Genomic DNA, 15,344 nt, shown 5'->3' with positions numbered 1-15,344 from the left:
ATTGTGAAGTGGAAACGTCTCGACGCAACAATGGCTCAGCCGTGAAGTGGTAGGCCACACAAGCTCACAGAACGGGACCGCCGAGTGCTGAAGAACTTGACTGGCCTGCACAGAGCCCTGACCTGAACCCCATCGAGCACCTTTGTGAGGAATTAGAACGCTGACTGCTAGCCAGGCCTAATTGTCCAACATCAGTGCCTGACCTCACTAATGGTCTTGTGGCTGAATGGAAGCAAGTCCCCGTAAAAATGTTCCAATATCTAGTGGAAAGCCTTCCCAGAAGAGTGGTGGCTGTTATAGCAGCAAAGGTGGGACCAACTCCATATTAATGCCCATGGTTTTGGAATGAGATGTTCAACAAGCAGGTGTCCACATACTTTTGGGCATGTAGTGTATCATACTAATTTGAGTGTCCTGGATTTTTGTTTACTTTGTTACGTCTACCAGGTTGTTTATTACATATTTTGGTCATGTATGTGGTGCATAACATAAAGTTTCTAACTGCATTTGAACTATGGAGAGATTAGACTAGGTTAGAGACAGGTGAATGGATATTGTGAAAACATGCATACATACCTCTCACTGGTCTGGCTCTGAAGCTCAGCTCTCACTCTAGAAGAAAGTATTCATGGATGAGCAGGAGATATTCAGGGGTGGAGGGCAGGTGCTGTGGTATCTGGATTAGTTTATGGATGTATGGGAGCTATTCAGAAGGCTTTCCCCTCTGGAACTCAAACTGTAACTTTGATCAGGGTCTAATCTAAACCTAGTCTTGACAGACATGTGACATCAGTTTAATGGTCAGGTTTAACCATTTGGAGATTTAGTGAAGATGATGATTGATGGTGTATAGGTATGGATATGTTGGGGTGACAGAGATCTATTACAATGGTGATGGTGGGTTATTGATAGTGATGCAGGTATGGAGGTGACTGAGGACAAACCCACTCTTCCTCATCTCCTTCTCCATCTACAGCCAGTCAGTAACACTGTGGGTTGAGGTCACTTTATCCTGGCATCTTTAACACTGTCACTGTATGAAGATTAAACCCACTGTAATATCTCATTATGCCCTTATTGTAATGTGAGTGTAGCGTGCCCATGCATTAGCTTCTCTTTCTGTCAGTCTGTAGTCTAAAGTTTATCTGTGTGTGTAGGAGAGGTGATGAGCCATAAGACCAACACTCTCTCTCTCTCACACACATGCACAGACACACACAAACACACACACACGCATGCACACACAGAAGGATTTTCAGTCTCTCTTCATTCAGTTAAGATGTTGAATTGTGAGACAAGCGATTAGAAAGTTTCAGCTCATGCCAAGACACGCAGACATCCATCACCTGTTTCAACACAACCTGTCTCTCTCTATAAAATGTCTCTCCAAACTATGCTCATAGTTTCCAGGTTCATTAAGCTAAGTGTATTCTATGAATTCTTGACGTAACAAACCAAACTTCTTCCATGCATCAGAATATGTGTATGAAAGTCGCATGCATGCCTGTGTGTGTTTTGACCCTAACTCTCTCTCTCTCTCGCTCTCTCTCTCTCTCTCTCTCACTCTCTCTCTCAGAGCTGGTCCAGGGTGGTAGTGTATCAGTGTTCCTGAGTCCTACTGATGGTCTCCATTCCCACTCTGTGTTGTTGGATGAGGAGAGAGGCAGGCTGCTGCTGGGAACCAGAGACTCAGTTTACCTACTGGACCCTGACCACCTCAGTAGAGCCCCCAGGAAGGTATGCTACACCTGCAACCCTTCTGGAGAGCAAATTTTTACTTTAATTATGCAGGGAATTTGGGGGGCGCAATCTTTATCCAAATAGCTAGATACATGTAATTGTGCGGGAAAGGACAATGTAAAAATAAAAATATCTAAGCCAACACAGTATAATTTGGCATGATTATGCGAAAAAGGGTATGAGCCGGACCTATTGGAGACAGTATAGTATCTCTCTCCAGCAGAAGGAAGGAAAGCCCTGGGCAGAACTCAAGTCTTAACAGCTGACTAGCTATAACCCCATGCAGACACAAACTGTCACTCCTCAGACATGCACACTCATGCATGGAATCACCCAACTCTCTCCAATAGGCTCCAATAGGCTCAGCTACAGTGCCTATCGGTTGGAAGTCTACACCCCCTTGAACTTTTTTCACATTTTGTTGCGTTACAAAGTGGGATTGAAATAGATTTCATTGTATTTTTTTTCATTGATCTACACAAAATATTCCATAATGTCAAAGTGAAAAGAAAATTCTACAAATTTTACAAAAATGAAATAATAGGGGTTAACATAATTTTGGAATGGCTACCACTTCCCCATATATACAACATCTGTAAGGTCCATTAGTCAAGTATTGAATTTCAAGCACAGATTCAACTACAAAGACGGACAGTGATTGGTAGATGGGTAACAATAACAAATCAGACATTGAATATCTCTTTAGGATCTCTTTAAGCATGGTCAAGTTAATAATTATGCTGTGGATGATGTATTAAACCAACCAGACCCATCAAAGATACAGTCGTCCTTCTGAACTGAACTGTAGGACAGGAAGGAAACTGCTTAGGGATGTCACCATGAGGCCATTGGTGATTTTAAAACAGCTAAAGAGTTCAATGGCTGTGATGGGAGAAAACTGAGGATGTATCAACAGCATTGTAGTGACTCCACAATAATGACCTAAATGACAGAGTGAAAAGAATAATACAAATATACAGACAAAAATATTCCAAAACATGCGTATGCAACAAGGCACTAAAGTAATGCAAAAACAATATAAAAACACAGCAAAGGAATACACTTTTTGGCCTAAATGCAAAGCCTTATGTTTGGGGCAAATTCAGCACGATACATCACTGAGGAACTGCCTTCATATTTTCTAGCATGGTGGTGGCTGCATCATGGTTTGTGTATGCTTGACATCAGCAAATAGTGGGGAGATTTCCAGGATAAGAAGAAACGGGATAGAGCTAAGCACAGGCAAAATCCTAGAGGAAAACCTTGTTCAATCTGCTTTACACCAGACACTCCGAGAAGAATTCACCTTTCAGCAGGACAATAACCTACAACACAAAGCCAAATCTACACTGGAGTTGTTAACCAAGAAGACCGTGAATGTTCCTGAGTGGCCAAGTTACAGTGTTGACTTAAATCTGCATGGAAATCTATGGCAAGACTTGAACATTGCTGTCTAGCCATGATCCCCAACACCTTAACAGAGATAAAATAATTTTGAAAAGAATAATGGGCAAATATTGCAAAATACAGGTGTGCAAAGCTCTTATTAGACTTACCCAAGAAGACTCACAGCTGTAATCACTGCTAAAGGTGTGTTTTATTGACTCAGGGGGGTGAATACATAACTAATCAAGGTATATTAGTGTTTTATTTTTCATTCATCTTTAAAACATGTTGGAATTTTTCTTCCACTTTGACATTACAGAGTATTTTGTGTAGCTCGTTGACAACAAATGACTATTAAATTCATTTTAATCCCACTTTGTAACACAATAAAATGTGAAGAAATCCAAGGGGGGTGTAGACTGTCTATAGGCACTTGGTATGTTCCATGGACTCATTACTAGATACTAGATTTAGTTTCCCATCATTGTATCTGTCATTTAGGCAGTCATTTAAACCTGACTGTGCTTGTGCTGCATATCTTCCACCTGACTACTGACACAGCTATGTGGATTGGATCTGTGAGGAATGCTGCGTAATCAGTGATGTATTGTAGTGGTGGGCAGAGGTTGTAGAGTGGATGGAATTAGCACCAGTCAGTTAACAGGGTGCTCTGTCTGTCTATCAGACTACCTGCTGACCTTGACTTTGACCTAGACCACACACGTGCGCACACACGTGTACGCGCACACATACAGCTGCAAATGGGACACATACACTCAGTATATAAAACATGATATAGACTGACCAGGTGAATCCAGTTGAAAGCTATGATCCCTTATTGATGTCACTTGTTAAATCCACTGCAATCAGTGTAGATGAAGGGGAGGAGACAGGTTAAAGAAGGATTTTTAAGACTTGAGACAATTGAGACATGGATTGTGTGTGTGTGCAAGACGAACGGGGTATGGTAGTAGGTGCCAGGCACACCGGTTTGTGTCAAGAACTGCAACGCTGCTGGGTTTTTCACGCTCAACAGTTTCCTGTGTGTATCAAGAATGGTCCACCACCCAAGGACATCTAGCCAATTTGACACAACTGTGGGAAGCATTGGAGTCAACATGGAGCGCTTTCATCCCTGTGGAACGCTTTCATCACCTTGTAGAGTCCATGCCCCGATGAGTTAAGGCTGTTCTGAGCAACTCAATATTATGAAGGTGTTCCTAATGTTTGGTATACTCAGTGTAGATTTGAGGTTGTAGAAGCGAGTGTGTGTTTATGCAGGTGTGGTTGATCCCTGCGCGAGACCGAGTTAAGTTTATTTGATCTTTATATCTCGTTGTTGTAAGCCTGAGTGGTGCTTTCTAACTGTTGATTTCTGGTCATTGATACTAATGCTTGCCAGATAGTTAGACTAGATTATTCTGTGGTAGAGCTGTGTGAATATGAGTATACAAAACATTAAGAACACCTGCTCTTTCCATGACATAGACTGACCAGCTGAATCCAGGTGAAAACTATGATCACTTAATAATATCACTTGCCCTGACGAATTGAGGCTGCTCTGAGGTCAAAATGTTTGGTATACTCAGTGTATATCTAGGAATAAGATAGACAGAAAATTAGACACACATTCACAGGTGTGTCTCATTTTCCTTAGTTTGTAACACATCTTACTGTCCTATTTCAACTGGTAAGAACCGGATATTTACAACTATGACTACATTGAAATTGCACTATAGGTACAATTGAATTCAACATAATCCTTACTTACCTGCGACAAATGGTACCTGTTGCAAAAATGGTACCTATTACAATGAATTCCAAAGTTACCAACAAGTAACCACATGATATGCCAAGTTCTAAGTGAATACCAGGTACATTGCAGATTGTGAAATCAAGTGTGACCCAATCATCCCATTGTGAAACGAATGCATTGATTGATTGGTGGTATAGGATTTATGTTACTGGAATTCTCAAATCCAGCTCAAGCCAAAATCCTCTCACGTGCCCAGACCTGTAATGTACTATACTGTGTACTTAATATGTCATATCAGAAGACTTGTTGTATGAATTCAATGGAGCGAGGCAGTATTATAGAATCCTAATACGCTGACGGAGGTACGTGTATATGCGCGTGTGGGGGGATGTGTGGAGTCTGTGTAACCCCAGTGATGGCGCTCCTTGGTAGTGGGTTAGGGGTGAACATGCTAAGAACATAAGCCAGTTATAACATGTGTGAACATCGGCTACATTACATACAAGGGACACAGAACATTATCCCCCCTTAAGATCACTGTTAAGACAGGCTGATTCCTGTCTAATTGACATAAGTTTCCTACTCTCAGGGTTTTGTGCGTTATGCTTTGTTCTTATGTGTTGAGTTGTGTGGTTCTAATGCAGGATCAGTGGTATTGTTTGTAGTGTGTTGTATGTCATGTAAACCTCCCTGTCCATATATTCCCAGATCAGCTGGCCAGCCCCCAGAGACAGAGTGGAGATGTGTAAACTGGCCGGCAAGAATGCTCATGTGAGTACAATCTGGAAAAAGCCTGAAGCCTTGTTTCATTCACATTGACAATACAATCACGGTTCCTTTCTTCTTACTCTCAGTTGGAGTGTGGCAATTTTGTGCGTGTGCTCCACAACTATAACCGCACCCATCTGTACACCTGTGGGACAGGAGCCTTCCACCCCATGTGTGCCTTCATTGAGATCTCAGGACGCAGAGAGGTAGAGTCGGAGAGAACACACACACACACACACACACAACACACACTGCTTACTTACACAGTCTTTCTCTCTTTCTCGCTCTCTCTCTCCTTCTCTTCAGGAGGGTGTGTTCCAGTTGTTGTCCGGTACAGTGGAGTCTGGGAGGCTGAAATGTCCTTACGACCCCTTGCAACCTTTCACCTCTGTACTCACAGGTCAGACTATGCCCCATCATAATGTCCTATTTTTACTACCCTAGACCTTCTGATGGTATCTCAGCCCCACCCTGACACCATTCTACACCCACATTCAGCCCTAACTCCTTCTCGCTCCTGTCCTGGTGTTCAAAACCCCTCTACAAAACCCTCATCATGTACGCTCGCACTCTCTGTGTGTGTGTTGTTATGATGAGGTAAGAAAGACATTGTCATCTCCTAAGCCAAATCCTAATTTATCTGAAATATTTTTGTCAAGGCTAGATTCATTGAAACATGTTTGCTCCACATATCTTCTTTCAGAAATCTGGTTACAAAAACCCCTCACTTCATGCCAAAGAATGTCATATCACTGAAAGCATGATGCACAATTTAGAGAGATTGACTTTGTGTTTGTTCAGGTTTGCTTTCTTGCTTTTTATCAGAGTTGGGCTGGCTACTCTAATAGGTTCACATTTACAGTTTTACTTGACCCTCATCATCACTGGTCCAGGCCTAACCCTCCTTGTGTCTGATTGGTTGCAGACCAATTCCTGTATGCGGGCACAGCATCAGACTTCCTGGGTAAAGACACAATGTTCACCCGCTCCCTGGGCCCGCCCCCCGACCAGCACTATATACGCACTGACATCTCAGAGGACTACTGGATCAACGGTACACACACACATACACACACATACACACACACACGCACACACATGCACGCACACACACGCGCACACACACACACACACACACACACACACACACACACACACACACACACACACACACACACACACACACATTGTAAATACTTCATTTGAATCCACAAATCACATTACATCTTAAAGGATTCAAACATTTCAAAGGTCGTTGAAGATGCACTATGCAGAAATCTATGCAGAAATCGCTCCAGCATTTCCTGGTTGCTAAAATTCTAGTAGTTTGCCTAATTTCAGGTTATGTGCCAACATAAGCAAGTATAGTGTAGAGAATCATTGTACCATCTACACCGTTGTGAAATATATTTTCTATAACGAAAAATATTGTATTTTCAGCTGTTTGAAGCTGGTGTACAAAACCGAAAGTAAAAGACGCAAAAACTAAACTTAAGAATGGTAGTCATAGAAAAGGTGCACATAGAACCGATGCACCGCTTCTTAGGCTTGCTTTCAATGACAAATACAGATCTATAACTCTATTTCTATGTGAATTTGGTCGGGTCGCCCAAAAAGTTACATATTGCAGCTTTAAGGAAACAAAAAGCACCTTCTCCTCCACACAGCTAGGCTGCCCATAATGGCTGAAACAGAGCAGTACCTAGCCAGTTGATTTGCTCTACCCTTAAGCAGGCCTGTAATCTAAAGGCCACGTACCATAAGCCTATGTACGTGGCCGAGACTGCCAAATATCAATGCCACCAACTTGCATTTGTATCCCAGGCTGTCCAAGCATGATATGAGGGGCTGGTATTTAAAGGTGCTACACATAGTATTTTTTTGCATTTTTGCATTGTAATTTCAGAAAATGTCCATAATATATCTGCAGTAATAGTACAATTATAGTGTTTCACAGTATTACTTATCCGCCAGTGTTGTGATTGGCTGTGATATTCGCCTATTGATTTCTCCCACCGGGTCGTCATCTTTTGTCAAAATGGGAAAGCTGTTTTGACTTTGTTGCTGTGTTATCTAGTGGATATCGGGTCAAGTGGCCAATGTAGATATCTCTCTGTCATTTCCTGGTTGCTAATATTCTACACTGTTCACTACAGTTTCAGTTTATGTGAGAAAACAAGCACTGAATAGTGTTGGGAATCATTGTACCATCTAAATCGCTGTGAAATAAATAGACAAAACAATATCACAAGGCCTTACTTTGATGGCCTAGTTTTACCCTAACTGTCACGGCCGTCTTGAAAGGAAGCGGACCAAAGCGCAGCGTTTGTGGCGAACATGACTTTAATAGATGACGCACAAAATACAAAACAAAAGACGACTCATGAAGTCCACGGTTAACTAACCGAAACGGAACAAAAACCCACAACCACAAGGTGAAAACACACAGTATAAATATGGCTCCCAATCAGAGATAACGAGCCGACAGCTGACACTCGTTACCTCCGATTGGGAGTCACTGACCAAACACGGAAACAAAACCAAAACCAAACACAACAAATGAACACACCCTATACCCAACACAACCAAATGAATACACCCTGGCTCAAACAACACAGTCCCGGAGCCAGAGCGTGACAGTACCCCCCCCTAAAGGCGCGGACTGCGACCGCGCCTCAATACGGGCTAAACAAGGGAGGGCTGGGCGGGCATACCTCCTCGGCGGTGGTTCTGGCTCCGGTCGTGGTCCCCACCCCACCATAGTCACTACCCGCTTTCGTAGCCCCCTCCAACTGACCCCCACCGGATTAAGGGGCAGCACCGGACTAAGAGGCAGCACCGGACTAAGGGGCAGCACCGGACTGAATGGCGGATCCTGGCTGGCTGGCTCTGGCGGATCCTGGCTGGCGGAAGGCTCTGGCTGATCCTGCCTGGCGGAAGGCTCTGGCTGATCCTGTCTGGCGGAAGGCTCTGGCTGATCCTGTCTGGCGGAAGGCTCTGGCTGATCCTGTCTGGCGGAAGGCTCTGGCTGATCCTGTCTGGCGGAAGGCTCTAGCGGCTCCGGTCTGGCGGACGGCTCTGAAGGCTCATGGCAGACGGGCGGCTTATGTAGCGCTTGGCAGACGGACAGTTCAGACGGCGTTGGGCAGACAGGCAGTTCAGGCGCCGTTGGGCAGACGGCAGACTCTGGCCGGGCGACGCGCACCGTAGACTTGGTGCGGGTGGCAGGAACAGGCCGGACCGGGCTGGCGACGCGCACCGTAGACTTGGTGCGGGTGGCAGGAACAGGCCGGACCGGGCTGGCGACGCGCACCGTAGACTTGGTGCGGGTGGCAGGAACAGGCCGGACCGGGCTGGCGACGCGCACCGTAGACTTGGTGCGGGTGGCAGGAACAGGCCGGACCGGGCTGGCGACGCACACCATAGACTTGGTGCGGGTGGCAGGAACAGGCCGGACCGGGCTGGCGACGCGCACCATAGACTTGGTGCGGGTGGCAGGAACAGGCCGGGTCGGGCTGGCGACGTACACCGTAGGCTTAGTACGTGGAGCAGGAACCGGCCGGGCTGGACTGGCGACGCACACCGTGGGTCTGGTACGTGGCGCAGGAACAGGTCGGGCTGGACTGGCGACGCACACCGTGGACTTGGTGCGGGGAGCAGGACTATGCCGGACCGGGCTGTGGAGACGGATAGGAGGCCTGGAGTGAACAGCGGCCACCACCCGTCCTGGCTGAATGCCTACCCTCACACACTCTGTGTGAGGCATCCGCACAGGACGTACAGGGCGGTGTACCCCTGGCCTGGTGGCCTCCTGGATTCGCCCCATCTTTGCCTCCGTCGTCCATGCCGTGTGCTTGATGCGTGGAGTCGGAACAGGTCGGGCTGGGCTGGCCACGCACACCGTAGGCTTTCTACGTGGAACAGGAACCGGCCGGGCTGGACTGGCGACGCACACCGTGGGCTTGATGCGTGGAGTAGGAACAGGCCGGTCCGTACTGGGAACACACACCACTGGCCTTAACCGGGGATCAGGAACGGGCCGGTCCGGACTGGTAACACACCTCAGTCTCTCACGCCGTGCCTCAACTGCTTCCCTCCCTCTATTCGCCAATGGCTCCCGTAATCCGGTAGCCTTCTCTCCACATCTCCCTGTGGCAGCCTCCTGCTGCCCAGCCGCCCAAGCCATGTGCCCCCCCCAAAAAACTTTTTGGGGTTGCCTCACGTCCTTCCAACGATGACCCTGCTGACGCCGTTGCTCCTCTCTCGCCAGGGCCTTGATCTTCCCCCAAGGTCCCTTGCCCCCGAGCATGTCCTCCCAGGACCACGATTTGCCCACCTGGGCCATCGCCAGCCTCTCGATCTCCTTACCAGGCGCCTCCTCCCATGTCCAGTCTCTTTGCTCCCGGACACGCTGCTTGGTCCTTTGATGGTGGGTTTTTCTGTCACGGTCGTCTATGTCGTCTAAGTATGACCAAGGCGCAGCGTGTCCAAGAAACATGACTTTATTAAACAAACGTTATCGAACTACAAAACAAAAGACGACTCATGAAGTCCACGGTTAACTAACCGAAACGGAACAAAAACCCACAACCACAAGGTGAAAACACACAGTATAAATATGGCTCCCAATCAGAGATAACGAGCCGACAGCTGACACTCGTTACCTCCGATTGGGAGTCACTGACCAAACACGGAAACAAAACCAAAACCAAACACAACAAATGAACACACCCTATACCCAACACAACCAAATGAATACACCCTGGCTCAAACAACACAGTCCCGGAGCCAGAGCGTGACACTAACACAGTGGTGTTAGGAAACTCCTGGTTTACATGCCACATCAGGCCTGCAAGTCACATTAAGCTGGCTTGCAAAGTGATGTGTAAATCCTATTGGAATCCAGCCAGAGTTAGGATATCCAACAGTTCATTCACCAGCAACCTTCATTCAGAATGACTGTCAGGGTTAGGAAAGTTGAAAAGGAGACTACCTAAACCATTTAAACTGGAACAACCATTTCAGTAACGAGTGCAATACATCTAACTAACTGATTGGATTGGTTTAGAAAAATGTATGTTATTTATCTTTGTGTAACATAAGATTAATCAATCAATCAATGTACATGCAAAAACACCGATATTAAAACAATCCTAAAATAAAATTGACCTGCAGTAGAGCATGCTGGAAAATATGATAATGATGGGAGTGGCTTTGATGGGACTGTTTTACTCTCGAATGTGTAAAACAATAACTCTGGTTATTAACACCAACACTGGGGGTTATTTTACACCACTGAGTGTTAATTTCACTCTTACAGAGTGAATGTAACTCCTGAATCAACACAAGAAATGTTACACTGAAAAATCAACACTGGCCAATTTGCTGTGCACACACACAACATACACACACACAAACACACACACACGTATTGTAGAGCTGTGAATTATGAGTTTGTAGAGCCATTCATTGTGGCATGACATTATATCTCAGTAACTGTTGGCCTGGTTCTTTTGAATACATCCTTCCTCTCAGTCTCGGTACATAAGGCTTGGTTGAAGCAGGTGAGTTCAATCATAGGATAGTTTTGCCATTGAGTGTTTCACTTCCCAGTCTTTCCATTGATACACAGAGCTGTTTTGTGTTCTCAGGGTGGGCTTGAGTGAGGTAATTGGCATTCCTGCCCAAAGCAAACAGTCCAGTTATTCATTTATGACTTTTACATGAGTTCCACACTAAAGACAGCACACCTACTGTACAGGGCATGCATACTGTACCTACTAGGGGATTTACAGTATGTCACAATTCACAGGTCCCTGGTCTACATACACACACTACAAGCACTATTCTATGATACACGCTCCTCTCCATCTATTCTATGAATCACTCTCGTGTACGTTTGTCATGGATCAACAGATGTCACCAGTTTCCAACTCCTGTCACCACATTTCAGAGCCAGGGGCGGGGTGTGAGTGAGATCTCTGGAGGCGTGCTGTCACTGTGTGTGTGTGCGTGCGTGTGCGTGTGTGTGTCAGGGGTTCTGGAACATCTTACCAAACGTACAGTAACAGTGACTATGTGTAGTGTGTGTGAGCAGGCCTACATTAGACTATTTTAAGGAATCTCCCCAGAGGCTTCGGTTAGTTTCCAGGGTTGATATCATGTTACCGTAACACTCAGATCACGGCCACAGACTCTTTCTTTCTTTCTTTCTTTCTCTCTCTCTCTGTCTCGTTCCTTTCCTCTGTTCCATGGCTCTGTCTGGAGGTATTTTAATGTTCATAAATCAGGGTGCTCAGAGGAGACTGAGGCGCGTGTTAACTCTAACTTCTAAAAGACGCTCCGCTGTGTCCATAGGGTCAGGCAGGAAATGAACAATGTTGCTTTTATAACTCTCTCTCTCTCTCTCTCTCTCTCTCTCTCTCTCTCTCTCTCTCTCTCTCTCTCTCTCTCTCTCTCTCTCTCTCTCTCTCTCTCTCTCTCTCTCTCTCTCTCTCTCTCTCTCACTCTAGAGGCCAGGTTTATATCAGCTCACCCTGTGTCCGATACCTACAACCCTGACGATGACAAAATCTACTTCTTCTTCCGAGAGTCATCACGCGACAGGAGCGATAAGAGTGTCCTGTCCCGCGTAGCACGCGTCTGCAAGGTGAGAGAGGGGAGAGGTGTAGAAGGGTGAAAGAATGAAGGTGAAGAGTGAGGGATGGTTTGGGGAGAGGTCAGGGAAGGGGTGAAGAGGAGGACAGCCATCTAACAGGGCGCATGTACAGTGATAGATCTGTGTCCACTACTATAGTGCTAGCTTCTCCCACAGATATGCTTAAACCTCCCTGGGAGGATACATCCTGGTACATTCCTTTGTGTAGTCTGCTGACAGAGGAGCGGACCACTGCTGTCAAAGAGGGTAAATCATAGTTCAACCTCTCTTTGTGTCTGGCTGACAGGGCAGCCTAATGTCTCGTCCCAGTTGAGGTGTATGAATTAAGGATGCCCTTACAAAAAAATTAAAATAAAAACGACAACGTGAAAAAAACACGTAAATAGTCCGGATGGCCATTTGATGAAAAGTTCAGCAGTCTTATGGCTTGGGGGTAGAAGCTGTTAAGGAGCCTTCTGGACCTAGACTTGGCGCTCCGGTACCGCTTGCCCTGCAGTAGCAGAGAGAACAGTCTATGACTTGGGTGACTGGAGTCTTTGAAAAAATTTTGGGCCTTCCTCTGACATTGTCTAGTATATAGGTCCTGGATGTCAGGAAGCTTGGACCGAGTGATGTACTGGGCCGTACGCACTACACTCTGTAGTGCATTACGGTCAGATGCCGAGCAGTTGCCATACCAGACAGTGATGCAACCGGTCAGGATGCGCTCGATGGTGGAGCTGTAGAACTTATTGAGGATCTGGGGACCCATGCCAAATCTTTTCAGTCTCCTGAGGGGAAAAAGGTGTTGTCGTGCCCTCTTCACGACTGTCTTGGTGTGTTTGGACCATGATAGTTTGTTGGTAACGTGGACACCAAGGAACTTGAAACTCTTGACCCTCTCCACTACAGCCCCGTAGATGTTAATGGGGGCCTGTTCGGCCCTCCTTTTCCTGAAGTCCACGATCAACTCCTTTGTCTTGCTCACATTGAGGGAGACGTTGTTGTCCTGGCAACACACTGTCAGGTCTCTGACCTCCTCCCTGTAGGCTGTCTCATGGTTGTCGGTGATCAGGCCTACCACTGTTGTTTAGTCAGCGAACTTAATGATGGTGTTGGAGTCGTGCTTGGCCACGCAGTCGTGGGTGAACAGGGAGTACAGGAGCGGACTAAGCACACACCCCTGAGGGGCCCCAGTGTTGAGGATCAACATGGCAGATGTGTTGTTGCCTACCCTTACCACCTGGGGGCGGCCCATCAGGAAGTCCAGGATCCAGCTGCAGAGGGAGGTGTTTAGTCCAGGGGCCTTAGCTTAGTGATAAGCTTTGTGGGCACTATGGTGTTGAACGCTGAGCTGTAGTCAATGAACAGCATTCTCAAATAGGTGTTCCTTTTGTCCAGGTGGGAAAGGGCAGTGTGGAGTGCGATTGAGATTACGTCATCTGTGGATCTGTTGGGGCGGTAAGCAAATTGGAGTTGGTCTAGGGTTTCCGGTATGATGGGGTTGATGTGAGTCAACAAAGCACTTCATGGCTACCGACGTGAGTGCTACGGGGCGGTAGTCATTTAGGCAGGTTAGCTTCGCTTTCTTGGTCTGCTTGAAACATGTAGGTATTACAGACTCGGTCAGGGAGAGCTTGAAAATGTCAGTGAAGACACTTGCCAGTAGGTCCGCGCATGCTCTGAGTACACGTCCTGGTAATCTGTCTGGCCATGCAGCCTTGTGAATGTTGACCTGTTTAAAGGTCTTGCTCACATTAGCTACGGAGAGCATGATCACACAGTCATCCGGAACAGCTGGTGTTCTCATGCATGCTTCAGTGTTGCTTGCCTCAAAGCGAGCATAAAAGGCATTTAGCTTGTCTGGTAGGCTCGCGTCACTGGGCAGCTCGCGGCTAGGTTTCCTTTGTAGTCCGTAATAGTTTGCAAGCCCTGCCACATCTGACGAGCGTCAGAGCCGGTGTAGTAGGATTCAATCTTAGTCCTGTATTGACGCATTGCCTGTTTGATGGTTCATCTGAGGGCATAGCGGGATTTCTTACAAGCGTCAGGAATTTCTTATACACTACCTGTCAAAAGTTTGGACACTTCATTCAAGGGTTTTTGTTTATTTAAAAAAATGTTTACATTGTAGAATAATAGTGAAGACATCAAAACTATGAAATAACACATATAGAATCATGTAGTAACCAAAAAAGTGTTAAACAAATCAAAATATATTTTATATTTGAGGTTCTTCAAATAGCCACCCTTTGCCTTGATGACAGCTTTGCAAACTCTTGGCATTCTCTCAACCAGCTTCACCTGGAATGCTTTTCCAACAGTCTTGAAGGAGTTCCCACATATGCTGAGCACTTGTTGGCTGCTTTTCCTTCACTCTGACATTGGTGTAAATGTGGAGTTTTCTTATTTGTGAAACTGCAAATTAGAATTGCAAGTTCAGATTTGAAAAACAATGACGTTAAAGCTTTTCACATATGAAACTGCAAATTAGATTTTTACACTTGTAATTCCGCATGTGAAAGTGAGATTTTCATGTGTTGTTTTACATGTGAAAAAGGCAAATGTGATTTTTACATGTGAATGTTTTTCACTAGTAAAACCGCATATCCGATACTCACGTGAACGTTTTTAACGTGAAACCCCACATTTCACATATGGAACTGCAATTCACATGTTATTCTCCTCACGTGTAAAGGTGGTGTTAACATGTGAACTCAAAATGTAATACATGTGAAAATATGGTTTCACTAGCTAAATTGAAGCTCAACATGTGAAAACAGCTATTTCTTTGTAAGGGTGACAGTAGGAGAGTTGGTCCAGTCCCATGTTGGTCCTGCCCCTACTCTAGCCCCCTACCCATTCTTTAGGTTCTACCTCTATCCCTAGCCCCTACCCGTAGCTCTTATTCCTTCCATGTTCACAGTTCTGAAGGAGCTGAATTAGTGAAGCGATACAGCATAAGCTCTACTCAGGCTTGTTGGGGGCTAGATGGAGACTACAGCCATAGAAATAGAATCTAATTCTACACTGTAAAAAAAATCCTGTTGTTTTTAT

General features: G+C 45.8%; 1 protein-coding gene across 1 annotated transcript in view; it reads left to right on the top strand.

Annotated features, from left to right (window-relative positions):
• Positions 1 to 15,344, top strand: part of LOC311136907 (semaphorin-3D-like) — a 69,262-nt gene that overhangs the window by 24,188 nt on the left and 29,730 nt on the right. The window contains exons 3-8 of the mRNA XM_084171222.1: positions 1,577 to 1,737; positions 5,591 to 5,653; positions 5,737 to 5,856; positions 5,957 to 6,050; positions 6,576 to 6,704; positions 12,163 to 12,299. Coding sequence (XP_084027348.1) covers positions 1,577 to 1,737; positions 5,591 to 5,653; positions 5,737 to 5,856; positions 5,957 to 6,050; positions 6,576 to 6,704; positions 12,163 to 12,299 — 704 coding nt within the window. The remainder of the gene's footprint in view (positions 1 to 1,576; positions 1,738 to 5,590; positions 5,654 to 5,736; positions 5,857 to 5,956; positions 6,051 to 6,575; positions 6,705 to 12,162; positions 12,300 to 15,344) is intronic.

Source organism: Coregonus lavaretus (assembly GCF_964263955.1).
Source record: "Coregonus lavaretus genome assembly, chromosome: 11".
In the NCBI taxonomy this organism is placed as follows: Eukaryota; Metazoa; Chordata; class Actinopteri; order Salmoniformes; family Salmonidae; genus Coregonus; species Coregonus lavaretus.
The sequence above is the reverse complement of the archived record's forward strand: the minus strand, read 5'-3'. Positions and strand labels throughout refer to the sequence as shown.